We start from the raw sequence: 24995 nt of genomic DNA on the forward strand, positions 1-24995 counted from the left end.
CTCTCTCTCACACATATCCACACAACAAAAAGAAATGGCTCTCACCGTGAGCAGCGGTGGCGGAGGAGCTAGAATCCATTGTAAAGACCTAACGGATTCTTCTCGTAATCCTTTCTTCACCTTCCGACTCGTAAACTTCCCTTCTCCGTCAAGAACCCGTCACCACGTTGTCTCTGCCGCCAAAAAACCTTCCGCACAGACCGGTCGGTTCGACAGCAAGAAGCGTCGGAGCCTCGTCCCCACTACGACGACCAAGGATCAGCCGGAAGAAAACAACGGCGTTTACGACGGCGAGAATCCGCCGTCTCAGATCGAAATCAGCTTGGAAGACGACGGTGGAGATAGGACGGTTGTGAATACTCGATTCAGAGGTGATCCAAAAGACGCGCCGGTATTTGCGATTAAGGATCTTCCTGGGCTTGAAACAGATCCTTGGGAAGGTGAGAAGTGGGATGGTTTAGGGTTCTTCGTTCAGTACTTATGGGCTTTCGGAATCCTCTTCGCGGTAACATTTCAATACTCATAATTCAATTCCTCTCAACTTAAGTTAAGTCAATTTAATTCACAATGGTGTTCAATGTTTTGACAGCTAATCTCCGGTGGACTTGCGGCGGGGACGTATAATGAAGGTGCTACGGATTTCAAAGAGACGCCAGTGTATAAAGAGGCGATCCAATCTCGTGACCTTCTTGATGAAGCAGAGAGTTCCAACTCTGAAGATGTGTTCGAGTCCAACCCAACAGAAGTGGCGCCTAGTTTGGAATAGTGTGATCAGTTCATTCAGTGTTTAGAGAAAGGATTATAAAGACTGAACCTTTTTTTTGCTTTTTGGGGGTGTTTTAAAACAGCCATATTCCAAGTTGATCTTGTTTGGTTGTGTTTATAATGTTACAGAATTAAAAGCTAAAAGGAAGCGTATTGTTCTTCATTGTTCTGTTTTTGTGATTTCATTTCAAGAACTGCTTACTCTTTCGGAAACATACCAATAACGTAGAACAATAAAGTCGATGTTAAATTCATAGAGAAAATACAACATGAGAGAGTAACTAAATATGAGATGGTAGTTTAATGCAGACGGACTCAGATGAGGAGGAGAGTGGCTGGTAGAACCGCTGCGAGTGCAAGGATGATAAGGTGAGTCTCAGACTTGGAGCCGGAGGATCTCAAACCATAGCCTAATCCCATAAAACTGGTGGGTCTTGGGTCCATTTGAGCCACTGGAGACGCTGAATAAAGTGAAAAGTAACAGTTTTTGTTGAGTGTTAATTGTTTTGATGTTTTTGGTTTTAGCAGACACTGAAAACTTTGGTAAAAAGTGGCTTACCTGCGACCCAAGAGTTGTTCTTTCTACCTAGAGAGATTTGAGAACCATTTGAGCTAGAAGGTGGTGGAGCAACAGAGGAGGAAGGTGGTGGAGCAACAGAGGAGGAATCACTAGGCACCCCTCCTACTATAAACAGAAAACACTTTCATAAGCTTCATGAAAACAGTGAATCTCACAGAAGACAAAGTAGAAGTGTCGTTTACGTACCAGGGGCGGTGGAGGAGGAGGAGCAAGAAGATGAATTGGCTGGAATGTTGCAAAGTGGAGGCAATTGTAGAGCAAGAGTTTGATTGATAGGAAAAGCAGGGGATAAAGTAGATGTGTTGTTGAGGAAGAGACAGAGACAGTTTGCTTCTTGGTTATAGATCTGGTTTAAGCTGTCACAGCAAGGCTGAGCCGGAAGCTGGACAAAGCCTTGAACGAATGGACCACATGGAGCTAAGGAAAGCAGTCTGGAGGCACATGTAGATGGTACTTGAGCGAGAACCAGTCGGAGAAAGAATGGTGACAACAAGGAAACTAGAAGAGTGATGAAGGGAGTAGAAGAAGCCATTTTCTCTAGGAGATTTAAGTTTTCTTTCTTCTTTGTTTTGTAGATAGTAGGGGGTCTTTTGGAGTACTTAAGGCTAGAATCAATTGGTTTGGTGTGAGACGGTGGATAGGTATTGTTATTGCACACATGATGTGTGTCAAATTGGTTCATGTTTGTGTATTATTTGAGTTCATTCGCAATTGATGTTTCTTGTTTCGTGTTTGACCAATAGAAGAAAGAAAGCTACCAGAATCCCATTAACCAACTCTTTAGCACATTTATTAAGTGTTTATTTATAAATTAGAACTGGGAGACTTAGCCAACAAAGTCGTTGTAGTATAGTGGTAAGTATTCCCGCCTGTCACGCGGGTGACCCGGGTTCGATCCCCGGCAACGGCGTATATTTTTTTTTCACATTTTTGATTAGTCCTTTTATTTTCAGGTTCTTTAGTTTTAGTCCCTCTAAATTCAGGCTTTTCGTTTCAGTCCTTTTCTTCTTTATTAATAAGAAGTGAAATCCTGAGGCAAAGTGAAATCCTGACAAAATCAAACTTACTTTCAACAGTTACTTCCGTTTCATTCTTAGAAGACCCTCCGACGAATTCACGAAGCTCCGGTAGAGAAAAACCACTCTCCGCCACTCGCATTCTCGGCAGCCATATACGGCGGAGGTAAGTTTTATTTGATCCCTCCCTTAATTCAGTTAGCAACATCTTTTTCCTTTTCGCTTGAGTTCGTCTCGTCAAGGTCTTAACTTTTTTTTCTGTGGTGGGTTTCGTATCTGTTGGAAAGATGAAGTGTCAGCTATTGTAGTTGACTTGGGTTCACACACTTGCAAAGCTGGTTATGCCGGAGAAGATGCCCCCAAAGCCGTGTTCCCCTCCGTAAGTCTTAGTTTCTCATTCCTCCAACTTCCTTTGTTTGCAATTGACTTTATTTTCCTTAAAGTTAGGTTCTTTTTAGTGTGGGGCAAGCAATTCGAGAAAGTTCAGGGTTTTTTTTTGATGTTGTTGTGATGATGTGTCATAAGGTTGTTGGAGCAATAGATGGAACTGGAATGGATATTGATGATGCTGCTAATGTGGAGGATGCAAAAGCCAATGTCGTGGAGTCTGATAATGAAAAGGGCAAACGGAAGCTTTACTTTGGGTCTCAAGCTTTGAATTATCGCCGTGATCAAATGGAGGTCAGGGTTTTTGTTATGAACTAATGTTACAAACTTCAAGCTGGTTAAAATCGAGGGATGATTTTCTTGTTTCTCCATGTGTGTGTGTGCTCCAGATAGTGTCACCCGTAAAGGATGGAATTGTAACTGATTGGCATATGGTGGACAATGTATGGGACCATGCTTTTAGGTAACTCGTATAATCTATAGTCTTTTTTTGTCTTGATTGTTTTAACGTTTTCATTACCATTTGCGGTTGGTTGATGAACTCATATGTTTTAAATTTTATTTGTTTAGGAATTGTCTAATGATTGATCCCAAGGAGCACCCGATGCTGCTAGCAGAGCCCCCTTTGAATTCACAGCAGCAAAGAGAAAAGTCTGGTTTCTCTATCTTATATCAATGTTGTTTTCATCTTGGAATCTGGAACTTATTATCTCTTATGTATCATATGTCTAACAGGGCGGCTGAGATAATGTTTGAAAAATACAAAGTGCCAGCATTATTCACAGCAAAAAATCCGGTATTTTCATTTACCTTGTGCTATCACTTTTTTGATATTGGTGTAATGGTGTTGTTTATTCTAGATTCTGAAATGTCTATTTCCGTTTTTTTACTTTCCTACTGCTCTTGCTTCGCATGCTAGGTTCTTGCATCGTTTGCTTCGGGGTGAGCTACTTCTTTGGTTGTTGACTGGTAAGACCAGTGGACGTTCGACTTTTTTTGAATTTTTCTTCTGTGCCATGTCATTCTGTTGTAACTTTTTTTCTCAGTGTGGTATGGTTAAATCTTAAAGACTTGTGAATTAATCATATTTTCAAGTTTAGATCCTCTATATTGTCTTATGCAATTGGAAGCAGTGCTTGTAGACTTGTAGTTACCTTCTTGCTAAAGAATATTCTCCACTCTTTTATCATTTCTGTTTAAATAAAAAAAACTACGTAAAATAGGCTTTTCATATACATTAAAAAATAGGTGAAAGGGTACCTTAATTACGGTTTGTATGATTCTTCTGGGAAGCACTGATCGTATACACACTTTTCCCCCTTTCAGTGGTGGAGGATCCACGACTATTTCACCAGTGCATGACGGTTATGTTCTTCAAAAGGTATATGTATCACTCAATTTGGTAGTAGGTAGTAGTCAAGTCTGTGTGTATGCTGGTTCTATTGTTTCGATTTGTTCCTGCTGGAAAAAGTCTGCCCATATTTTATTTCATTCCTGATCTGTGCATTTTGGAAAGTCCCATTTTTTAAACAGTAGTGTAGCGCTGAATTGTGATATGTTATCATCCGTTTCATAACAAAACTTTTATTCACAGGCTGTCATATCATCTCCAATTGGTGGAGACTTTCTCACTGATTGCTTACTGAAAAGCTTGGAGAGTAAAGGAATTAAAGTAAGTTACAACTATTGTCGCACCAATCTGGAGCCAGTTCTTTTGATCTTTACTGGTTCCTTCTTTTGCAGATAAAACCTAGATACTCTTTCAAGAGAAAGGAAATACGACCAGGAGAATTTCAGGTAATTCTGTGCTTCTGAGTTACATATACGTTTAAACTGCAGCTTTCAATCTATCATTCGAAAAATAAATCTGTATGTTAGTGGCACAGTAGATGTGGTTCTTTTTAAAGGCAATGAAACTGAAGAGTCAGAAAATTTATATCTCACTTCACCCCTTCGAGTCCTTGCAGGTTACAGATGTAGAAGTTCCTGATACCACAGAAAGCTACAAACTCTTCTGTCAGGTCTGTAATTAATATTAGTTCCCTCCTTTTAAAACCTTTTTTGCTTTCTGACTTGGTGGTTTAATTTATTTAACAGAGGATGATAGTAAGTGATATCAAGGATTCTATTTGTCGAGTTCCAGACACTCCCTATGATGGTATGACTTTTTCCCTGTTTTTCTTTGTTCTAATTCATTTGCTATTCGTCACAATTTAGAGTAGTTGGAGAAATCTAGTTTCTGCTTGATCATTGGTTATATAGTATAATATTAATTTGGGTCATCTCACACCTTACATGCAAGCTGAAATGTTCTGCTGCTTAGAAGACACAGGGACAAAGATACCTGAAAGTGTAATGAATAGTAACTTGCTTTATTAGCCTGATATTTTAATTTTCTTTTCAGACAAATCATATTCGAACATTCCAACGACGTCTTACGAACTTCCTGATGGCCAGTAAGCCCCAGTTTATCTGTTTCTTCTTGTTGTTATTTTTGCTCCAAATGTAAATGCTTTGAAGCATAAGTTTAAATTACCGACTACTACTATTTTTGACATAGAGGCAGTATTCATTTTTTTCCTCAGGAAACTTGATTATTCTCTCTATTCAATCACATCATCTTATTAACTCCTGGCTTGAAATACAGAACACTTGAAATTGGTGCTGATAGATTCAAAGTCCCTGATGTTATATTCAATCCTTCCATAGTTCAGGTAACTTTTGTGATAAAACTTTCGCCTCTACCAATGTGTTAGATCATCTTTCTCTTGTGCTCCCAGTTTCCCTCTGATTTTCAGTCAAAAGGCTTTTTCTTTAATTACCACATTTTTGTTTTCCTGCAAATTACTAGACTATTCCTGGAATGGAGAATAACACAGACATGCCTCATTCTGTTCGAGGGTTACCACACATGGTACGAGTATTTTCTTTACCTGTACAATCCCACTTCCCTTTTAATCAACCAAAAGATTTTTAAAAAAAAAAAAACACTTTTCCAATTCTACAGGTCATAGAGAGCATCAGCAAATGTGATGCTGATATACGCAGAGAGTTGTATAGTAGCATACTGGTAAAAAGAAAACTAATTCAAATCTGTTATTTTCCATTAGCTGAATCTGTAAAATATAATATCAGTGCCATTCCTTTCTCCTTACTTGTTGCAGCTGGCTGGTGGAACATCATCGATGCAACAACTTAAAGAACGCCTCGAGAAGGACTTGGTAGAAGTAAGGCTCTCTCTCTCTCTCTCTCTCTTTTATTTTTTCTTATCCCAGTTAGTATAGGCTGTCTTATAATATACAAAATATGGCTAAAAATAAGATGTTGGCTTTCTTGTAGGAATCTCCTCAATCAGCTAGAGTTAAAGTGTTGGCAAGCGGTAACACAACAGAAAGGAGATTCAGGTTTGAACAAAACAAAGAACTACTTCTTCCTCTCTTAGAGGCTTTTATAATATATGTTTCTTTTGGTAAAGCGAATGGGCTATATATGTGCAGTGTGTGGATAGGAGGGAGTATATTGGCAGCACTAAGTTCATTCCAGCAAATGTGGTTCTCCAAGTCTGAGTAAGTGACACATTGGATTTGTTGTGTAGATCTGAACTCGTAAGCTCGGTTTTGAATGTGTACATGACAGGTATGAAGAGCATGGAGCTTCTTACATACAGAGGAAATGCCCTTAAAAGCTGATTGAGATCAAGAAATTTGTTCGATTGGTGGGTGTAATAATATATTAGTAGTTCGGGTTGTAGAGATTATTTATCTTTATAATTTATGTAGGATATGCAAATTTAAGTCGGTAAAGCTAAAACACGTCTTCAATGAAGCAACAAGCACTTGTTAGGAATACGTGTGTGTGTGTGTCTTTTGGTAAAATTGACCTTATCCGTCTCCAAACGTTGTTGGATTATAAAAAAACGTGTCGTAATTTTTTGTCACATTAAACTATATCCAATGATATAAATACACATGTTAACCATTCGATATGATCCAATAATGTAAATCCACGTGTCAAGCATCTGGTCTCTCTCTCTCTCTACACAGATCCTTCCTCTGGACGGCAAGAATCGCCGACTTTAATCGGGATTCTCTCTCTGATTCTCCCAATTTTTGGAAATTTTGGATTCTGGGATCGCGCGGTTCTTGTGGGTCTTTGCGTTTTCCTTAATATCGGCAATAAATCTATAGAGATCGCGCGATTTAGTCAATTTCTCAAGCATCGAGATTTCTTCTATTCTCGAAAAAAAATTTTGTGCTTGTTTTTTTTTTTCAGGTGGATAAAGTTTTTTTCTTCTTTCTTTCTCTTTGTCGTTTTCCTGGAAAATTTTGCGGCATAACGACGATAAATCGACGAATCGGATTGTGTTTTCGTTCAAAAAATTTCTGATTCAAAAAAAAAAAGGAGTCATGCAACGGATCGTAGACAACGCTCTCGCTGTTACCAAAGAGTGAGTTTTTTCTCTTCTCGTATCACTGCATTTATAATTTCTTAGTTGATCTTGATCTCTCCGTGAAAGATAGATTTTGCTTTAAAAAGTTAGTTTGTGTTTTTGGTTCAGTTGTTCTTTGGGTTATTAAGTCATCGATCCTCCTCTTTGTGTTGGTGGATTATGTTGTTCTTGTTAGACTAATCCTATTTCTATCATAGTATCGTATTCTTATTCTCATTCTTTTTGGGGTTTGTCTTCTTGTTAGAGATGTTCGTTCTAACAAGCCTAAACTAACTATGCTTTCGGGTTATGTTTTGACTTTTAGTGCAGATCAGTGAAAACTGTTACATATGAGTCTTTGAATAACATTGCTAGATGCATTAACGGTGTATCTGCTCTTTTGTTGACCCTTCTCCCTGGTAAGGCTAATATTCTTGAAGGTCTTCATGGCTGGGAACTCAGGCCTACGTTTCGTGGACCACGTTTACCTCGCTGGATGCATAAGTATAGTTTCTTCCTGATTCCTTTGATGATTCTTCTTCTTCTTCTTCTGTTGTTGTGATTCTTCTTCTTCTTCTTCTTCTTCTTCTTCTTCTTCTTCTTCTTCTTCTTCATATATATACTATGCTAATTTTTACTCTGTTCCAATTTCGATGGCAGTGGGGTCTCTTCTTTCAATGAGTTCATTCATGAGCTTTCTGTTGATTCTGATACTTCAAGCTTGGACTATTCTTCTGGAGAAGATAGTGATGGTCCGCTGCTGCCTGCATCACCATCATCTCAAAGCTCACGCCTCTCTTGGGCCAGCGCTTCTGCTAATTCTGAATGCCACTGGACTGAGTGGATTACCTTCATTCTTTGGTGGTTGATTTTTCCTCTACGGATATTGCTGTGGATACCACAATATTTCACGAGTTTGTTCTTTAAACGAAGTTCAAGAGCTCCTTCGAGCCCAAGAAGACACCAACATTCATCTAGACCTCGTATTAGCAAGACCAACTCTAGCAAAGACCATGATGTTCCCAACAGAGCTACTGATCGAAGACGCGGAGTTATTGAGGTTTGTGGATGCACTAACAAATATATTCAATATGTTCCTCTGGAAAGCCTCTTAATGTCCTTTATTTTTTCAGGATCTTCATCTTGCTATCGAGATATGCATAGAAGCAATATTTGATTTTTTTCACAAGGCTACGCATCTTCTCCTTTCTCCATCAGAAGCTTTCGCAATATTGTTTTCTTGGTTCTCACCTTCCAGTCACAGCTCTAAAAGACACCATGGTGACGTTTCAGATGATGAAACTGTGCTGACTGCTACTTTAGGAGATACAGATCCATCTCCCACGGAAAGGCCCGTAGAACAGCCCACACACTTATACAACTCTATGAACACAGATACCCGAACGTGTAAAGATGTCATAACAGAGCTGGGGTATGTGCAGATTCAGTATCTCATGTTTATATTTGTTTTTCTCTTTCTCAAGTATTTGATATTTACTTAATTTCTCTCTTACATTTGGTAGGTATCCTTACGAAGCTATTCGTGTTGTTACATCTGACGGATATGTTCTTGTCTTGGAGAGGATACCAAGGTATAACTTTCTTGTGAGATATTATGCTCACTCGGGTATCCTTTCCATTCCTGTTTTATTGTCTCTTTTTTAAAATGTGATTGTTGAATGCTTCCCTTGTCTTTGCAGACGCGATGCAAGGAAAGCTGTTTTTTTGCAGCATGGGGTTTTGGATTCTTCGATGGGGTAAGTTTCATGGTTTAGTTCTTAGATGACTCGTAAACTTTGCAAACTTAGTAAGCTGAATATAGGTGAGGAAGTATTATTTTCTATATTCTTGTAGCATAAAATTCCAGGTGTGTTTCTATTTTCCCGACGCTATACCCGAGTGGAAATTTATTTTCATAATTTGTTCCCCTCATACTTTGCATGTGTGTTTGATTTTCTCAAGACACAAGATTAGATTTCGGAAAATCTTTTGGTGAGATTAAGAGGGATAGTGCATTCAGTTATTTATAAATAAGATTTCAGTTTTTACTTGAACATCCTATTATCATCTGAGGTTTTGATCAAATATATGTTCTCTAAAACATTATTGATTTCTCTTTTCCTCTTCTGCGTGTTTTTCTTAGATGGGTATCTAATGGGGTTGTTGGATCTCCTGCTTTTGCTGCGTACGACCAAGGTTTAAGCCTCAAATTTTTCATGTTTCACACGCAGAAACGATTTATCAGCTTCGTACACTCTTTTCTTTTACAGGCTATGATGTTTTTCTGGGTAACTTTCGGGGTTTAGTTTCAAGAGATCATGTGAACAAGAACATATCCTCAAAAGAGTGAGTTATTGTTTTAAAGTTCACCTCTTACTTTATCTACATGCACTGTTTGGTTTCTTTATGATAGCGGAGTTTCGTATATATATTTGCAAGTTGTACAAATGTTCATTGGTATTGAACAAACTGCAGGTTCTGGCGATACTCCATTAACGAGCACGGTACTGAGGATATCCCAGCGATGATAGAAAAAATTCATGAAATAAAAACTACAGAACTCAAGCTCTGCCAGCCCAATATCGATGAAGAAATCAACCAGGAGGAGCCTTTTAAGCTCTGTGCCATCTGTCATAGTCTAGGCGGTGCTGCAATTCTGATGTATGTTATTACTCAAAAAATCAAGGAGAAGCCACACAGACTCTCGCGACTAATCCTACTTTCACCTGCTGGGTTTCATGAGGACTCAAACTTAGGTTTCACATTAGTTGAATACATATTCCTTTTCATTAGTCCAGTTTTGGCTTGCGTCATTCCTGCCTTCTACATACCGACAAGATTCTTCAGGATGCTTCTGAACAAGTTAGCTCGTGACTTTCACAACTATCCTGCTCTTGGTGGACTGGTCCAAACTCTAATGAGTTATGTAGTTGGTGGAGACAGCTCGAATTGGGTCGGAGTCTTAGGATTGCCTCACTACAACATGAATGACATGCCAGCTGTCTCCTTCCGTGTGGCGAAACATCTTGCTCAGATCAAACACACCGGTAAATTCAGGATGTATGATTATGGAAGCAGATCAGCTAACATGGAGGTTTATGGCTCTCCTGAACCGCTTGATCTAGGGGAGTCTTACAAGTTCATCGATGTGCCTGTGGATTTAGTAGCGGGAAGGAATGACAAGGTGATTCGGTCTTCCATGGTGAAGAAACACTACAAGGTGATGAGAGATGCAGAGGTTGATGTGTCGTTTAATGAGTTTGAGTATGCTCACCTTGATTTCACATTCTCTCACCGCGAAGAGCTTTTGAGATATGTGATGTCGCGGCTTCTGCTTGTGGAACCGACACCAGTTCAACAGAGGCAAACCAGCCCGAAAGGTATGAAGTTGAAGAAGAAGAAAAAGGAAGTACAGTAGAAGCTAGAACCAATCTATGGCCAATGGTCAATGCCTCATAGAGTTTGGTGCATGTCGTTGTATTGTGTTGTTGTGTGTGAGTTTCATGTGTGTTCTATGTCAATCTTATATTGATTGACTATGATAGTGTACATATAATGTAAAGATTGGTCTCATGATGAAATGATCCTGTTGTGAGAGATGCTTTTTTCAGCAGTATGATATATAATAATGTTTGTCATGAAGATGCTATGAATCCAGTGAATTACTCCATTCCATTGGAAAACTCTGAAGTGGTTGGGTGGCTACGAGGAATTTGGCATAGAACTTTGTGCGTCACACATTTCATTCAGTTGTCGTAATATGAATCATAGTTACATGTTTTTCTGATGAAAGAACGATACACATTTCATTCACTGCTGTATCCACGAAGTAGGAAAATTACAGCAGTGATCAGTGAATTCGGTGTTGCGTGATTCTCATGTTTCGTGAGACATGTAAAGAGGAAAAAAACGAGTAGACAATTAGGGTAGATGAAGAAATTTTCATTTTTGGAATAAGTCAAAAAGAATGAATGAGAAACAGAAGAATCCTCATGGAAGCCCTAGTGAAGAAGAGGGTTCATTGGAGATCTGATGGATCTTGAAGAAGGGATGCTCTTTGCGGATTTAAAAGCAGAAGTTGCTGCATGTCCCTTGGAAGCACACTGAACACTGCTTGTAGATCCTTCTTCAGTTTCTGAAACGTTCCTTCCAAATCGGCACCTCCTCCTCCTGATTCCCGAGACTGCAAAAGAATTGTTTTTGATATGTCATAATAGCTCGAGGTCTGCTGAAGAGAGAACTAGTTATAATATGCAGAGCAATACATAGCAACCCTAGATGAAATCTACATCTCTCCAGCATGTTTGCACAAAAAAGAAAGATAATGTTTACATGTGAGTTTCCAAATAAGATACAGCATTCAGACCTAAATCAAAGAATCTTGCACATAAGTAACATGAACATAAAATTTAAGAGTCAAAAGGTAAAGTAAACATACCTTGACTTCCTCATTAATGTGTTTCTCAATGGCATTGAAGGAATCCACAGCTTCCAATTCATTCATCTGAGACGTAATCTGTCTCATATCAGTTTTCATTCTAGCTAGCCTCCATAATCTACGTTGTTCTTGCTCGGCAACAGCACGCCGTCTTTGGAACCAAGGCATAAAGTTTGGCCCTTGTAGAAACCGCCTGAAAGAATATGAACTGTTTAGCAAGGGAACTACGTACTGCTAGACCAGAATGAGACAATAAATACAAGGACTATATTATTACCTATACAACTCGGGCCAGTTGGATTTCATGCGTTTAGACAAAAACTTCCCTACACCTCTCCCAGATAAATTTGAAAGGAATTCATCTGCACCGAATGATGGGAGCGAAGGAGGGGTAACATACGGGGAAGTTCCATCGGAAGGAGCATTGACCTGGAAATATGGACCAAAAGGTGCCAGGAAATTTGTAGTTAATTCCAAGAAATGGCGTCGCAGAATCTCATTATTAACAACTGACATTGACTCCTCAACCCTCGGTGACATCCCAGCATCAATAAGTCTATTCAAAATAGAAGTGTCTGGCTTGGTTATTGCAGAGTAGGTGGTCCAAACAGCTTCCTTGTGCTCTGTCATCAGACACAGAGGTCCATCGCGTCTAAGTTTTACTGCATTTAGCAGATTTGTAGGAGAGAATCTTCCTAATGAAAGCTGTTGGACGCCTAATCCTTCAGTTTTAACAGATAGTTTACCAGCCGACCTACTTGTAAAGGCTACACGGTTTGAGTTTGGAGCAGGGGTTCCAACTGAGACAACATGAGGGATATTGCGAAGAGCTTTAAGGAAAAAGAGATTGGTGACACCCAAAACCATTGGCGGGAAAGTGTCTCCTTCTCGGAGTGAGTTTAGTCGAGCAAATCCTGGATCATGTATAGTGAAATATGGTCTAAAGTCGACGCTACAAAATAGTGGGGCAACCATACTCACAAGACAAGCAACTGCCTCAGAACATTGCGGAGGTGTTGGTGCTATGATAAGGATGGGCTCGCCTATAAGTAACAATTCCCATAATGTCCATAGCTGCAACAATAGCCCCCGGTAAATACCAAAAAGATCTGCATCATGGAAAAGACCTTGAGGAACAGACTGATTTGTAGGCAGCAAAGGAGCCATGGAAGATGAAGATTCCTCATACAAAACGCCATTTTCCAAGGGAAGGCTATGAGCAGGCGGCAAGTTCACCTTAAGCATTGCATTACCAATTGGGAGCTCCATTAGCTTACCGGGTACAGGAGCAGGCCACATAGAGACATAACCAGCAATATGTTGAATAGCCTTATTTCCAACATCAAAATACAAAGGGCCAATGATCTGCAGCAAAGGCCTAAAAACACTAGAGTAAGGCGTATGCGATAATATCACCACAGACTTCTGTTCACCTCCCCTTTTCAACCTTTCATCATGCCTCTGCCTATTAAACACATAACCATACAAGTACTTATCACTACCATCTCTCTCCTCAGTGTTCTTCTTCGGTCTACGAAACCGGAAAAAGAAAATGCAGTCATGTATGCTTGCGCGGTTATGATGCTGTGAGACAGAATCAGGAAAGGAATTGAATGAAACCTCAATTTCTTCTTCTAGTGAGAGACAACCAGGTGGATAACACTCTTCTAAAAGCTGCCCTTGCTCAAGATCAAACCTCATAATGCAAAATGCATGAATCCATCGTTTCAAAGACTCAGGATCAGGCTTTAAACTAAGCTCAGGCTTCACAGAGAAAGATGGAGACCGACTCATTTCAAATGTAACCAAGATTCTCTCCTACCCATCAAAAACCTTTGCTAGTTATTGAATCCTCATCTTCCCTTATACTTCCCTAACTGAGGAAATTCATCAAAGCTTGAATTTTTAGCTTCAAACTAAGCTCAGATTTGGTGGGCTTGCTTCACGAAACGCTTACGCAGCCTGAAATTAAATCCAAAATAATTTTTAAGCTCAGAAATGTTAGATCAGATCAACACCAACCCCCAATTAGCAGCTCCAATGCCTTCAAAATCGAATCACCACCACATCGAATACAACAAGAACAACAGGGCTGTTTCTGAAAGCGTGCGTTGAGATTAGGGTTTGTGAGAGGAGAAGAAGATGTCGTACATACACGTGTTAATGAATTCAAAACTCAATCAAAGTTTGGGTTTTTCGTAGCTCAATTTTGCGTTTCCGATTCGGCAAAAATGGAAAGGTAACTCCGAAATGATTGATGATGATTGATGATTCATGGAGCATTGTTTAGTTTGTTGTATTTTATTAAAATTGCATAAAGGGCGCTTCTCTGTTGGCCTTACCGTTTAGGCCCATTAATAATAATATGTAATTTTTAAATATTTTAAGTTTACCGAGGCAAATATGCATTTTAATATTTAAACTTTAATAGATAGTGCTGAATAATAAGTTTTGAGTTTGGATAGTTTATATGTTACATGAATCGGAACAAACCAAATACGACGTTGCTTATTTCCAAACGACGAAGGCCGTAATCTAAAATAAATTGGTACCACGGACCAACAAAAATATTCTTTAAAATAATAAGTAAACACGAGTATTCACCACAATCCGACGATCCAGTGTAATTATATAGAAATCACATGCTTAAAATTGTCCATTTTTTTGGCTGTCTAAATACACAATTTAGTTAGGGAAAAAATGTCAAAACAAAACTCAAACTTATTTTTATTTAGACGTTTAATAACCAATTATTTTTGGTTAGAATAAAAATACATGATATATTAAATTAATATTAAATAAAACCTTGTCTTTTAAAAATTGGTTAAATTAAACATACGAATTAACAGACGTTAACTTGGGTAAGGGAATCGCTAAAACGGGGTAAGCTTCAATCACACGTTTTTAAATAGATAAAGAGAAGTCCAAAGAAATAACACAATTCTTTAGAGAAAAAAAACAGTTCTTAAAACTAAAAGGCAAAAAGAAAAGCTCAAATTAGTTTAAATTCCAATATATATCCAACATAGAGTCCAAACTATAATGGGTTTTGAGATTAATCTCAAAGTCCTATTAAAAATTTGACAAAGAAGGAGTTGATCCTTGATGATTAAAAGAGTAGGTAGGGTTTCAAGCCGCCGTCCAGCTTTCAAATTGGGGATTTTTTTTTTCTTTTCAAAAAAATGGAACAAGCACCCACCGCCGGATTTACAAACACCACCACCGAGTTTACAACCGGTGGTAATTTTCGCCAATCTGGAGTCCTGCAGAATACAGAAAAACAGGGATGGTGGTAGCAAACTCTATGAGGTTGAGTATCTTATACCCAGTCTCGAGGATTTTCTTCGTGAGCACAACTTTTACGGCCCAATGGACCTGGTGTTAGCGGTTGCTGATAAGAATAGTTCGGATTCCATACAAAATCAAGTTAGGATCTAAACTTAGATTAGTATTATTTTTAATATTATTAAAAGTTAGAGACACATTTGAGGATGTGGAATGGGCATGCTCTTATGTGTTCAACCTCCATACACCGATCTCTATTGTTCCCTTTGGGACTGTGAGATGAGAAAGTAACATCTCTTCAAAATTGTTGTGTAGCAAATTTTCGTCAATAAATATTTTATAAATTGCATAAAAGGCACTCCACTCATTTTTTCAAATATTAAAAAACTTTTTTTTTAAATTTTTTTTAATTTGAATCATTCGATTATTATTTAACCTTTTTTTTAATCTTTTGATCGATAATTCTTATATTACATCCCAACTAAAAACTACATTTGAGAATAATTAATGGATAAAGAGGAATGCTTAGTTTTTTTTTTCCAAAATCTTTATAAGTTATTCTTATTTAGTGTACATTTGATGATTTGTATGAAAGATATGTCATGGTTATCAACTTTGTTTTTCATAAATGTATCCTACAAAAATCTGATTTGCGCTAAAATTGTGCAATATCCTATTAATCAATTAACAAATCCAATTTTTTTGAATCCAGTATAATTCATGAAAAGACTGTGAGGCAGAAGAGACGACATTTAGATTGAAATTTTTAATTTTGGTGTTGAAAAAATTCAATTAAAGATTCGAAGATTTTATTTGGCCGACAATCCCTTATATATTAAAAGAGAAGCATTCTCTTGAAAAAGCTGATGTGTCTCTGCCAGAGAACTCGAGACACATTTAGCAAAAAAACCATTAAATTTTCTACTTAAGTACATTAACATGTCATTATATTAAAAAAACAATTAAATGAATAATAATTAGATATGTCATCAATTTTCACACAATTTTAAATATCACATATTAAAACTAATTAAATAATTACATACTATTTTAAGTCAAAATTTCACTAAAATTTACTTACAAATATACAAGTCAAAGTTATATTATTTTTAAGAAATCAATATAAAATATTGATTTCTTAAAATCAATATAAGTAAATTATTCTAAAAAGGCTATAAAAATATCTAAAGTTAATAAAAATAAAGAACATATAACTTATTAACAAAATAATATAAATTTTTTTTATTTTTATGTTAGTATTATTACCATAATAATTTAAATAACAAGTTTTCAATAGTTATTATAATTGATTATAAAAAGAAATATATTACTCCTGAATTATCTCCAACTTATTAAAGGAAACTTAATTCCCAATAAATACAGATTTATAGATATTCATAAATAAATATAAAAATGACAATAAATTAGAGGATATCATGATGTGTAATAATTTATATATATCTAAGTATGTAAACTAATTAATCTCAACATTTAGTGTGATTATTCATTAAAAAATAGAAATATTGATAACAGAATAGGAATATACTTTTTAATTGTACATTAATCTATGTGCTATAAAAAAGGAATGTGACAATAACCTTATCATTATAAATAAACTTAGTACTGAAAAAATCATAATATATTTAAAATGAGTGATTATTAAATTATGAAAAATTGTTATAGTTATTCGATTAACCATCAATATAAAAATTTGATTTTTAATGCACACAAAGTATATATTTCCATAAATTGTAACATTTTATAAATTTTTTTTAACACGTTCACATAATTCACGGGTGAAATGTATTCTTACACGAATACGTTGATTTTGAAATTTCATTAATTTTTTTATAATGATTTTTTGGTAATAATCTGTTATTTATAGAAAATATTAACAAACCGACTAACTCAAAATATTTAAATAGTCTAATCACAAATATTAAATCAATAAATTAGATTATCTTCAAAAAAAAAATAGTTTAGAATCCGATTGTTACTAACATATAATAAAATTAATTAATTAAACTACTGAGTAATTTAGTATATGTTGTTATGGTTACATAAGAAACATGCAAAATTGTTATGATTACAAAATAAAATATAAGAGATATGAATTTGATTTTTAAACCACACAAAAGACATGTTGCAGTAAATAGTAACATTTTATCAATATTTGTTTTTACACATTTAAAGATTTTACGGGCGAAACATATATTTTTACACAAAAAACGCAGCTTTAAACAAATAAATGAAAAACTTTAGTTACATTTGACACAAACAAATATTAGTTTTCGAATAATAATTTTACTTATAATAATTTTCTTTAAATCGATTTATCCTGCACATAGTGCGGGTTGTTACCTAGTATATGATAAATCACCACATTCTTTAATTTCATAAAATCAGATTATAGACGCTAGTTTGATTTTATGAGAAAATATAGCTAGTATTCTATGTCTATGAAAAAAGACACTTTGTTTTTCTTATTGACCGCAGACACTTTGTTTCAACAAAAAAAAAAAACGTTAAAAGATACTCCCTCCGTTTCAAAATATAAGATTTTTTAGAGAATTTTTTTGTTTCATAATATAGGATGTTTTCAACTTTCTATGCAACTTTTAGATTAGTTTAGTATTTTATATTATGTAGTATTGTTTCTGATTGGTTGAACTTGTTAAAAGTAAAGACTTCTTAATATGCGTGTTTTAGTTAAAACATCCTATATTTTGAAACGGAGGGAGTATTTAATATTTCCAAAATTTGCATTTAAAAATCATTTTTTAAAGATTTTGACGTTCTAAATTGGAAAAGAAAGATGATACTCTTACTTGTATTTGTTTAAGAGGTTTTTAAAATAAAAAATACTAAGGTTCACTCCTCCTTGTATTTACCTCTTCTCCTCTCAACCAAATCAGAATCTTATATCTAATATTCATTTAAAGGTAAATTAAAATTAAATTAAAAAGCAAACAAATTAAGAAAACAAATTTTGTATACCTTTAATTAAGAAAAGTTAAATATTGGGTTGGTTTAGATTTACAATTAGAACGAAATTTTATGTTGGTTTGGGTTTACACATGAGGCGATTAGGGTTTAGATTTTATAATTAAAAAGAAATTATATGTCGGTTTGAGTTTACAAATGATGTGGTTAGAATTTAGATTTTACAATTAGAACGAAATTATGTCGGTTTGGTTTAAAAATGGTGGTTAGAGTTTAAAGTTTACAATTAGAACGAGATTTTATGTCGATTTAGGTTTACAAATGATGTGGTTAAGATTTAGATTTTACTATTAGAACAAAATTATATATCGGTTTGGTTTATAAAAAAGTGGTTTAAGTTTTTTATTTTACAGTATAAAATTTTTGTGATCTGTTGACCCATAGTATCGTCCTTTAAAAATTGAGAAGTGTGATTTTTGCACAACGATGGCAAGTTTAACAGTAAGTACAAAGAATGTCAAAGATTTAAAACAACTGTGATATATAGTCATCTATATTATTGAAGGGAACGGAGCAAAGAACAAAGTCATGACTTTCTCAAGAATTTATACACCAGCAACTAAAAAAAGAAACAACAAAACCCAAAGAAATAAAACACAAGATTGTCCACAGAGACTTGCTATCTCTATCTCCAGACTCCAGTGTCCTTATTTGCTTCGTTTCTTATAGGCTTGTTTGTTGATCTCAGGGGCAGCAGCCGGTTGTTCTTGTAGAGGATCTTCAGGTAAAACGGTGTGAAAAAACTTTTTCGATGAACCAACTTGGTTGCAGATTAACTTGAGCATTTTTTTGCCTCTCATCCATTTCAACAATAGCTTCATGTGCGTTTTGCTGTTCAGTCCACTTACCCCAGCTTCCTATTGCAACACAATCACCAAACACTGAGTTTATCACTATGATCACCAACATTTCAATTAACTCATGTTGTTAGCAACTTACACAGCTGAGTCAAACCACACTAACTTATATGCTAACATAAAAACAAACAAACAGTGAACAAGTATATGAACTTAAACCACTGACCTAAAGAGCTTATACTCCAGAACATTGATATAAGTATAACCCCAGCTTCCTGTTGTTATTGTAACATATAATCACCAAGTATTGAGTTTATTATATCACTATGATCAAAACATTTCAATACGTAAAGTTCTTAAAACCCCTTAGCAAAGACGAGTCAAATCACAATGCACAAGCAAATAAACTTATACCATTGATCCAATCTAAAGAGTTTATAGTCCCGAAGCAACAGAGAATCAAACATTAGTAGGAGAAACGAAAGATCGAAGATCAAGATCACGGCGACTAATTACCATTTCAGATCAATTTGATGGTGGGGGGTTTAGGAAGATTCAGAAGAATATAATAAATACAGAGACGAGGGAATTAAACCTGAGCGCGGAGCCAAGTGTTGGGAACGGAAAGAGGACCATGTCGCTTGAAGAGATCGTAGAGTGAATTGGAAATGGCGTAAGCTTCTTGGATCGGAACCTTAGGGTTTATCTTCCGGACGTTTACAGCTCGTTCTCTCGACATGTTTCTTACCAACAATGAGTTATATCTCATCTCATTATCGAAAATAGCCGACGCTCTGCAGAGCTTCCTCAGTCCTCCTCCTCCACCGCCGGCGAACCACATCTTTTCTTCTTCTTCCTCGCCGTCACTCTCACTCTCTCGCTCTCTCTCTTCTTCTATTTCGGTTGGCCGGAGTTAAGTTAGGTCTCTCCCGTCGCCTTCGATTTGTCCCAAAACAAGTCTATTGGGCCAGATTCGGCCCATTTGGAGACAAAAATAATCTGTTTATAACCCGCCAATAATTATCTCAAAAAGGCCGAAATCAGTTAATTTACCCAGATTACAACTGGTTTGTTCAGTGAAAGTTATTCTTAAGAGAGAAAAAGATATCACCAGATCCAGAGATTGAAATACATGATAACAAGAAGTCAAGAACACATGTATTGTACAAAACAAAACAATATCTCCCTGAAGTATGTCAGAGGTATTAATTAATAATTACAAAAAAGCCTAAACATGAGGCATACCGCATACGATATATACTAGACTTGCTCTGTTTGACCTGTACTCAATGCTGATTCACACAAATAAAAAGACAGCGCAATGTAGAGATGGGTGATAAAAAAAAAGGAGTGTGAATCATCATATCCTCTCTACACATACTTATATATACACTTAAAATCTTTGATATCGAAGAGGGTCAAGTTAGATGTTAAACATCATATACGGGGAGCCGCTCTTCGATGGTTATACGGCAGAAGGGACATTTTTTACACTTGTCTGAGCAGTTCCTGCAACAAACACGGCAGTAAAAACATAAGCAGACATCATCAGAGAGCTCTACAAAAATGTCGCAATTGCACTTGGAATATTAGTACGATTCATGACACTTGCTATAAAAAGCTTAAACTATAAATTCAGTTATTTCCTGTGAAATAGGCATAAAAATCGAATAGTATAGGGTACCTGCAGAGAACACGGTGTCTACATGGAAGCAGTACCACACTGATTTCTCTTTCAAAACAAACCCTACACAGCACTTTCTCCTGGAACAGAGGGAGCACCGAAATATGAAAATTTAGTCCAACGAATACACACATCGAAATAGAAACAATTGTGAAAGCTAAACCCCTTTAGAGTGAGAAGTGTAATTATCAGAAGCAGAGGGAGAGAGCATTACATTTTGCAGTCTCTCATATTCCTGCTGACTGAATTTTGTGATTTCTGTTTGTTCCCCAAGTGCTGCTTGAAGTCTCCACACCTGACATGGAATTAAATAAAAGTGAAGGTATTGAGACCAGAGGACGAAAGACTTAATAAAAATATGAACTAGCCACAATCTTTGCTAGTAAGAGAAAAAGTGAAAATACCTCCTCAGCAAGCTCTTTCTTTGGCATTTTCTTGACTATTTCAGGCGGATGGCCACAGAAGGTATTGTAACTGCACCACATATTTTCATGAAATCTTCAGCAAGTCAGATATAACCATTTACGTTGGACCACATAGAAGCTAAATTGTACTAACTACTAACCCAGAGTCCTGATCAAAGTATAGTCGAGCTTGCTCCTCCCGGCTTCCTTCATCAATTGACCACCAACCTAGTAGCCTAAGCAAGTACGTAGAGGATCACATGTTAGGCATCAACTTGATGTTTGTTACTAATTCAGTGACAGCATAAAATTTCTTATTGGTAGCCTCCATAACTTTTGTGCATTGAAAACAGACAAAGGAAGTAGCTAAACATATTTCTCACCTGGATCCATGGTGCAAGAAACCTAAGCAATCGTGGGCTCTGGATGAAAATCTAAAATATAATCCTGAATCATCTTCGTCGTCGCGCAGCAATACAACAGCCTTCTCTATTAATTTAGAAGCAGCAAATAGAACACTAACGCCTTGCAACAGAAAAAGTGGGGAAAACAGGACAGGGACAGGTATATACGTAGCAGCTTCAGGAGTCCCCTGAAAGTTCAAACCACAAGCTTTTTAGAAATGTCCAAACACAAGAATTGTAGGATCGACAGAAATGTTGTGTACCTCTAGATGCATGCAAAGTACCACTTGAAATACAATGAGGGGAATTTTTATTATATGACCACCAATGTCTTGAAGGCCACATGTTGAATCTTGGTGCCTATCGTCTTCTGGAAAAACCCCAAGGCCACTGTTCCAGTCAAGATATCGAATAGTAGTAGAAGATGACCCGGTTTCTCTGTCACTTGAGCTTCTATGAATTACTGGGTTAGACCATTTTGTACAAACAAGAAAAGCAAAGCACTCCGCAATTCTGCAGACAAAAACGTGCACATTGATTGCAATCATGATCAATTCCACCAATAGCATTAAGAAATTTATATATGTAACCAAAAAAGGCAAAGACAGTGCATACCCAAAATTTATGAATAAATCCCACCAGCCAAGAGCAGCTACGTCACCTGATTTGAAAAAAACAATAAGGAATTAAGGGACATCTTTTATATAAGATAGGTGAATATGGCAATATCCGCATCGTTAGTGAGACAGCTGAAGAATATGATTATATAAAATATGTCAGTGGCTATGCATAAGTATTTGAAGGAACAAATAAAAGTATATGGTGTTCAAGCCCTAAATGTTAAAACTTGACTTGTTCCACCAGTTAAGAAATTCAATTTTCTGTGCATCCGAATTCATACAAACAGTTAAAATGACTCATCCTGCAGGATTTAAAGGTTTTCATTCCTGGGGACATTGTCTAATTTAAATGGTCACTAAACAGAAAAAACCCATGTTAGGTAGATACTTGAAAGTTTAGCCAAAAATTACAGAACCTATCACAATGGCAGAGATTAGTACCAGACAGCTTTAGGAGGGTAAAGACTGTAGCAGCCAGAAAGAACACCATGGAAATTGCAACCCAGAAATGCTGCAAACAACAAAAAGAAGCATCTGAAAAGTTTATTTGAAGTAGCTTATTCCCACCAACAAAGATCAGAAATTTCTTCCAGCCTAACTGTGTAAGCTAAAATTACAGAAATTGACCAAAAGGAGAAGTGCTCTCAATCCATGACTTATCAGAGTCCAAAGTCTTGTTATTAGGAAAAAGAGAATGGTAACATTTGTATATGACTGATAACTCACACATAGAAACTAAATGCAACTTAAGCAAGTAAAGACAGAAGTGATAACGTCTTAAGCTGCTCAACCAATTACTTTTAACAACAGCTTAATGGAAAAAATGTAGTATGACTTACAGGAAGAGCTTCCCATATTGCTTCATCATTCACGCTCTCTTCATCTCCAGGCATCAGTGCCCGACACATTCTGAAAGAAAAAACGTGTGGTATATTAAGAACTTCATATAGACATAGCAGATTTAATAATTCCAATAATTTTTCCAACTAAGGAAACAGTAAAGTTCAAATCATTGGTACTAGCTTCATATGCCAGATAATAATATCCCACAAACCTCAGTAGCTTCACTTCTCAACCGAAGGACGTATTACAAATGCAATCACAAATCATGTATAATGTATAACAAAGCTGCATTAGCCTTGAATTCTAATCATTGTTACACAACCCATAACCTCTATCTTACAATATTATCCGAAAATTGAAACAAAATCGCTCATGTGAACCAATTTGTTTTGTGTTCACAAAAAGAAAGAACAAATGGTTTTGAGAAGCAATTGAAATAGAAACCGGTGTTACATATCCTATTACAATACCTGGCATTGTCCACAAGTATTATTACTTCAAACGCCAATAAAGGGAGGAATACAATCTTCAAGCTCACAGCTGGCAGCGAACGAGCTGCATCTCAAATAGAATTAACATAAAATACAGTAAACAGGGAGGAACTGAAAGTAGGTATCAGACATCAAGAAAACACTACAGAAGCTTATAAAGTTCTTTGTGACGCTATTCAATCTAATCATCAATTTAAACACCAAAACTCCAAGAAGCTTTCAGGGTCATATCGTCAACATTTGCTTCACCACTTGAGTATAGCATGAACCATTTTTCCTTGTCAAGATACTAAACTACAAAAGTCTTTAAATACCATATAAGATGCGGTTATTTACCATATGCAGTCTCGAGATATACACAGAGGAGCAATTCGAAAGCTATAAGCAACGGTGTTGCTACAATAGCATGACATGGAGCCCACTGTACACCAAAAAGGAAACAAATCATTACAAGCCAAGATATCACAAAGTGTCATCTCAAAATTAAACCTAACATCAGTTATTCTAAGCTAAGCATATACTGGAAATCATAACACTGCCTTTGAATAATATTGTGGTTATAGAAGTAAGGGACATACATGACGGTTACGAGGAGCGATTGGAGCAGGAAGCGAGAATCTTCCTCGTGCAACAACAGCATGGAAAGCCCACAGAGGTAGACACACAACCCTGCATCCCCAAAATCACCAGAACAGATACGGTTTGTTGTTATGTATTACCCGATTGCATACATGAATGACACCGACACCAACACCAGAAAATGGATAACACACGAAAAATAAACCCCAAAAAGCTATAGACTCAAAGAAAGCTGAAAGAATCTGAAATCCTAAAAAGGAATTCCCAACGACTCAGTTTAGATGACATCATTTCCGTCTGCAGTCCTTGCACAAAACCGTAAACTCTATATGTTTCTTCATTTAAAACATAGTACTACATGGTACATGAACACGTGACACGAAGAGAAGCTTCCCTGTCTCATAGTACCAGATAAAGGATGTACTTTTTAAATTACACGAGTCTCCAAAAGGGGAATATTCCTATTTAACTGAGAAAGGAATGGATACTAGCGATCAAGAACTTGTTAGACTTGTAAATCAAATTTTCAATTATCTGACTAACACATGCGAGCAAAACCTCGGAGTTTACAGTACAGAGTAGGTAAAAAAAAAAAAAAAACAGAAAAGCCCAACTTGTCTTCGAGTTTTCTACAAAACCCTAAGCTCTAAATCCAAATCCTCAAATCTTAATTTTATACGACGCGATAACGAATAGGCAGAATTTTTCGATTCCAAACAATTGAGTCTTTCAGAGCGTCCCAGATAAGGAGACGGAAGGGAGAAAATAAAAAATAAAAAATAGAGGAGCTAAAAACTAACCACCAGGAGTAAGTAAGGGTGTGGTCGAGCTTGAGGACCAAAGCGAGCGTGAAAGACAAGAGAAAGATGTGAGCCACCAAGGCTTGTACGGACTTGAACACTCTCCCACAGTTCATCGTTCTTGTCTTTGGCTCTCTTTACGGAATTAGGATTTCTCGCTGCTTTGCCTCCATTCTCTCTCTCTATTTCTCTTTTGACTAGAGGAGACGATTTAGTTGGAGAAGACGCCAAGTTGATCAATGAATACAGCAAAATATGTTTTTCGATTCCACAGTGCTTCTCCTTCGCTTTTCCCCTCTTTCCTTAATTTCTCTCTTATTTTATTTTTGTTCCTTTTTTTTTTTTTTTTTGTCTAAACTCTCTAATCCCACAGCCCCACTTATTAAATAAAAAGCTGCAGGTTATTAATTATCAGATCGGTCCATTAGTATTAATTGTGCACTGTTTCAATTCTAACGTTAGTTCGTGAA

The 24995-nt window shown here is 36.5% G+C and overlaps 6 protein-coding genes, 1 non-coding gene and 1 pseudogene across 9 annotated transcripts; 4 read left to right on the top strand and 4 right to left on the bottom strand.

Moving 5' to 3' along the window:
* LOC104702090 lies at nucleotides 14-928 on the top strand. The gene is made up of 2 exons (XM_010417913.1): nucleotides 14-505; nucleotides 590-928. Exons 1-2 carry the CDS (start codon nucleotides 35-37, stop codon nucleotides 764-766), a joined length of 648 nt encoding a protein of 215 aa, XP_010416215.1. The 5' UTR covers nucleotides 14-34; the 3' UTR covers nucleotides 767-928.
* Nucleotides 1033-2049, bottom strand: LOC104702091 (non-specific lipid-transfer protein-like protein At5g64080). 2 transcript variants are annotated; one of them, XM_010417916.2, is made up of 3 exons: nucleotides 1532-2049; nucleotides 1325-1447; nucleotides 1033-1226 (listed from the first exon to the last, which is right to left on the bottom strand). In XM_010417916.2, exons 1-3 carry the CDS (start codon nucleotides 2025-2027, stop codon nucleotides 1081-1083), a joined length of 765 nt encoding a protein of 254 aa, XP_010416218.1. In that variant the 5' UTR covers nucleotides 2028-2049; the 3' UTR covers nucleotides 1033-1080. The 2 variants fall into 2 exon arrangements, with proteins under 2 accessions (XP_010416218.1, XP_010416216.1); XM_010417914.2 differs by having other exon boundaries at nucleotides 1325-1450.
* Nucleotides 2060-6596, top strand: LOC104702092 (annotated as a pseudogene).
* On the top strand, nucleotides 2184-2255 carry TRNAD-GUC. Its single transcript has one exon. It is a non-coding gene; the product is annotated as a tRNA-Asp (tRNA).
* LOC104702093 (lipase member N) lies at nucleotides 6820-10819 on the top strand. 2 transcript variants are annotated; one of them, XM_010417917.2, is made up of 9 exons: nucleotides 6820-7195; nucleotides 7508-7681; nucleotides 7838-8237; nucleotides 8311-8609; nucleotides 8701-8769; nucleotides 8878-8934; nucleotides 9321-9373; nucleotides 9448-9523; nucleotides 9653-10819. In XM_010417917.2, exons 1-9 carry the CDS (start codon nucleotides 7155-7157, stop codon nucleotides 10593-10595), a joined length of 2112 nt encoding a protein of 703 aa, XP_010416219.1. In that variant the 5' UTR covers nucleotides 6820-7154; the 3' UTR covers nucleotides 10596-10819. The 2 variants fall into 2 exon arrangements, with proteins under 2 accessions (XP_010416219.1, XP_010416220.1); XM_010417918.2 differs by having other exon boundaries at nucleotides 6823-7195; nucleotides 7503-7681.
* Nucleotides 10890-13908, bottom strand: LOC104702094 (protein DENND6A-like). The gene is made up of 3 exons (XM_010417919.2): nucleotides 11893-13908; nucleotides 11616-11808; nucleotides 10890-11360 (listed from the first exon to the last, which is right to left on the bottom strand). The coding sequence occupies exons 1-3, from the start codon at nucleotides 13407-13409 to the stop codon at nucleotides 11196-11198; spliced, it is 1875 nt and encodes a 624-aa protein (XP_010416221.1). The 5' UTR covers nucleotides 13410-13908; the 3' UTR covers nucleotides 10890-11195.
* LOC104702095 lies at nucleotides 18366-19628 on the bottom strand. The gene is made up of 2 exons (XM_010417920.1): nucleotides 19296-19628; nucleotides 18366-18760 (listed from the first exon to the last, which is right to left on the bottom strand). Exons 1-2 carry the CDS (start codon nucleotides 19539-19541, stop codon nucleotides 18551-18553), a joined length of 456 nt encoding a protein of 151 aa, XP_010416222.1. The 5' UTR covers nucleotides 19542-19628; the 3' UTR covers nucleotides 18366-18550.
* Nucleotides 19816-24876, bottom strand: LOC104702096. Its single transcript, XM_010417922.2, has 14 exons — nucleotides 24526-24876; nucleotides 23725-23815; nucleotides 23483-23567; nucleotides 23126-23210; nucleotides 22652-22721; nucleotides 22254-22323; nucleotides 21808-21853; nucleotides 21456-21705; nucleotides 21172-21380; nucleotides 20950-21024; nucleotides 20789-20858; nucleotides 20599-20679; nucleotides 20385-20464; nucleotides 19816-20209 (listed from the first exon to the last, which is right to left on the bottom strand). The coding sequence occupies exons 1-14, from the start codon at nucleotides 24639-24641 to the stop codon at nucleotides 20131-20133; spliced, it is 1407 nt and encodes a 468-aa protein (XP_010416224.1). The 5' UTR covers nucleotides 24642-24876; the 3' UTR covers nucleotides 19816-20130.

The sequence above is a fragment of the Camelina sativa genome, chromosome 7 (genome assembly GCF_000633955.1).
Source record: "Camelina sativa cultivar DH55 chromosome 7, Cs, whole genome shotgun sequence".
Lineage (NCBI taxonomy): Eukaryota > Viridiplantae > Streptophyta > Magnoliopsida > Brassicales > Brassicaceae > Camelina > Camelina sativa.

Bases quoted from the DNA above. Each gene is read 5' to 3' on its own strand.
- LOC104702090 (XM_010417913.1), top strand. From the start codon at position 35: ATGGCTCTCACCGTGAGCAGCGGTGGCGGAGGAGCTAGAATCCATTGT. The intron at 506-589 runs GTAACATTTCAA...ATGTTTTGACAG, and splicing joins CTTTCGGAATCCTCTTCGCG to CTAATCTCCGGTGGACTTGC.
- LOC104702091 (XM_010417914.2), bottom strand. From the start codon at position 2,027: ATGAACCAATTTGACACACATCATGTGTGCAATAACAATACCTATCCA. The intron at 1,451-1,531 runs GTACGTAAACGA...TTCTGTTTATAG, and splicing joins CTCCTCCTCCACCGCCCCTG to TAGGAGGGGTGCCTAGTGAT. The intron at 1,227-1,324 runs GTAAGCCACTTT...CACTTTATTCAG, and splicing joins GAACAACTCTTGGGTCGCAG to CGTCTCCAGTGGCTCAAATG.
- LOC104702093 (XM_010417917.2), top strand. From the start codon at position 7,155: ATGCAACGGATCGTAGACAACGCTCTCGCTGTTACCAAAGA. The intron at 8,770-8,877 runs GTATAACTTTCT...TTGTCTTTGCAG, and splicing joins GTCTTGGAGAGGATACCAAG to ACGCGATGCAAGGAAAGCTG. The intron at 9,524-9,652 runs GTGAGTTATTGT...AACAAACTGCAG, and splicing joins AAGAACATATCCTCAAAAGA to GTTCTGGCGATACTCCATTA.
- LOC104702094 (XM_010417919.2), bottom strand. From the start codon at position 13,409: ATGAGTCGGTCTCCATCTTTCTCTGTGAAGCCTGAGCTTAGTTTAAAG. The intron at 11,809-11,892 runs GTAATAATATAG...ATATTCTTTCAG, and splicing joins AACTGGCCCGAGTTGTATAG to GCGGTTTCTACAAGGGCCAA. The intron at 11,361-11,615 runs GTATGTTTACTT...ATTCTTTTGCAG, and splicing joins ACATTAATGAGGAAGTCAAG to TCTCGGGAATCAGGAGGAGG.
- LOC104702095 (XM_010417920.1), bottom strand. From the start codon at position 19,541: ATGTGGTTCGCCGGCGGTGGAGGAGGAGGACTGAGGAAGCTCTGCAGA. The intron at 18,761-19,295 runs GTTTAATTCCCT...GTGTTGCAATAG, and splicing joins ACACTTGGCTCCGCGCTCAG to GAAGCTGGGGTAAGTGGACT.
- LOC104702096 (XM_010417922.2), bottom strand. From the start codon at position 24,641: ATGAACTGTGGGAGAGTGTTCAAGTCCGTACAAGCCTTGGTGGCTCAC. The intron at 23,211-23,482 runs GTAAATAACCGC...TTTGAGATGCAG, and splicing joins ATATCTCGAGACTGCATATG to CTCGTTCGCTGCCAGCTGTG. The intron at 21,854-22,253 runs GTACTAATCTCT...TTTTCAAATCAG, and splicing joins TACCCTCCTAAAGCTGTCTG to GTGACGTAGCTGCTCTTGGC.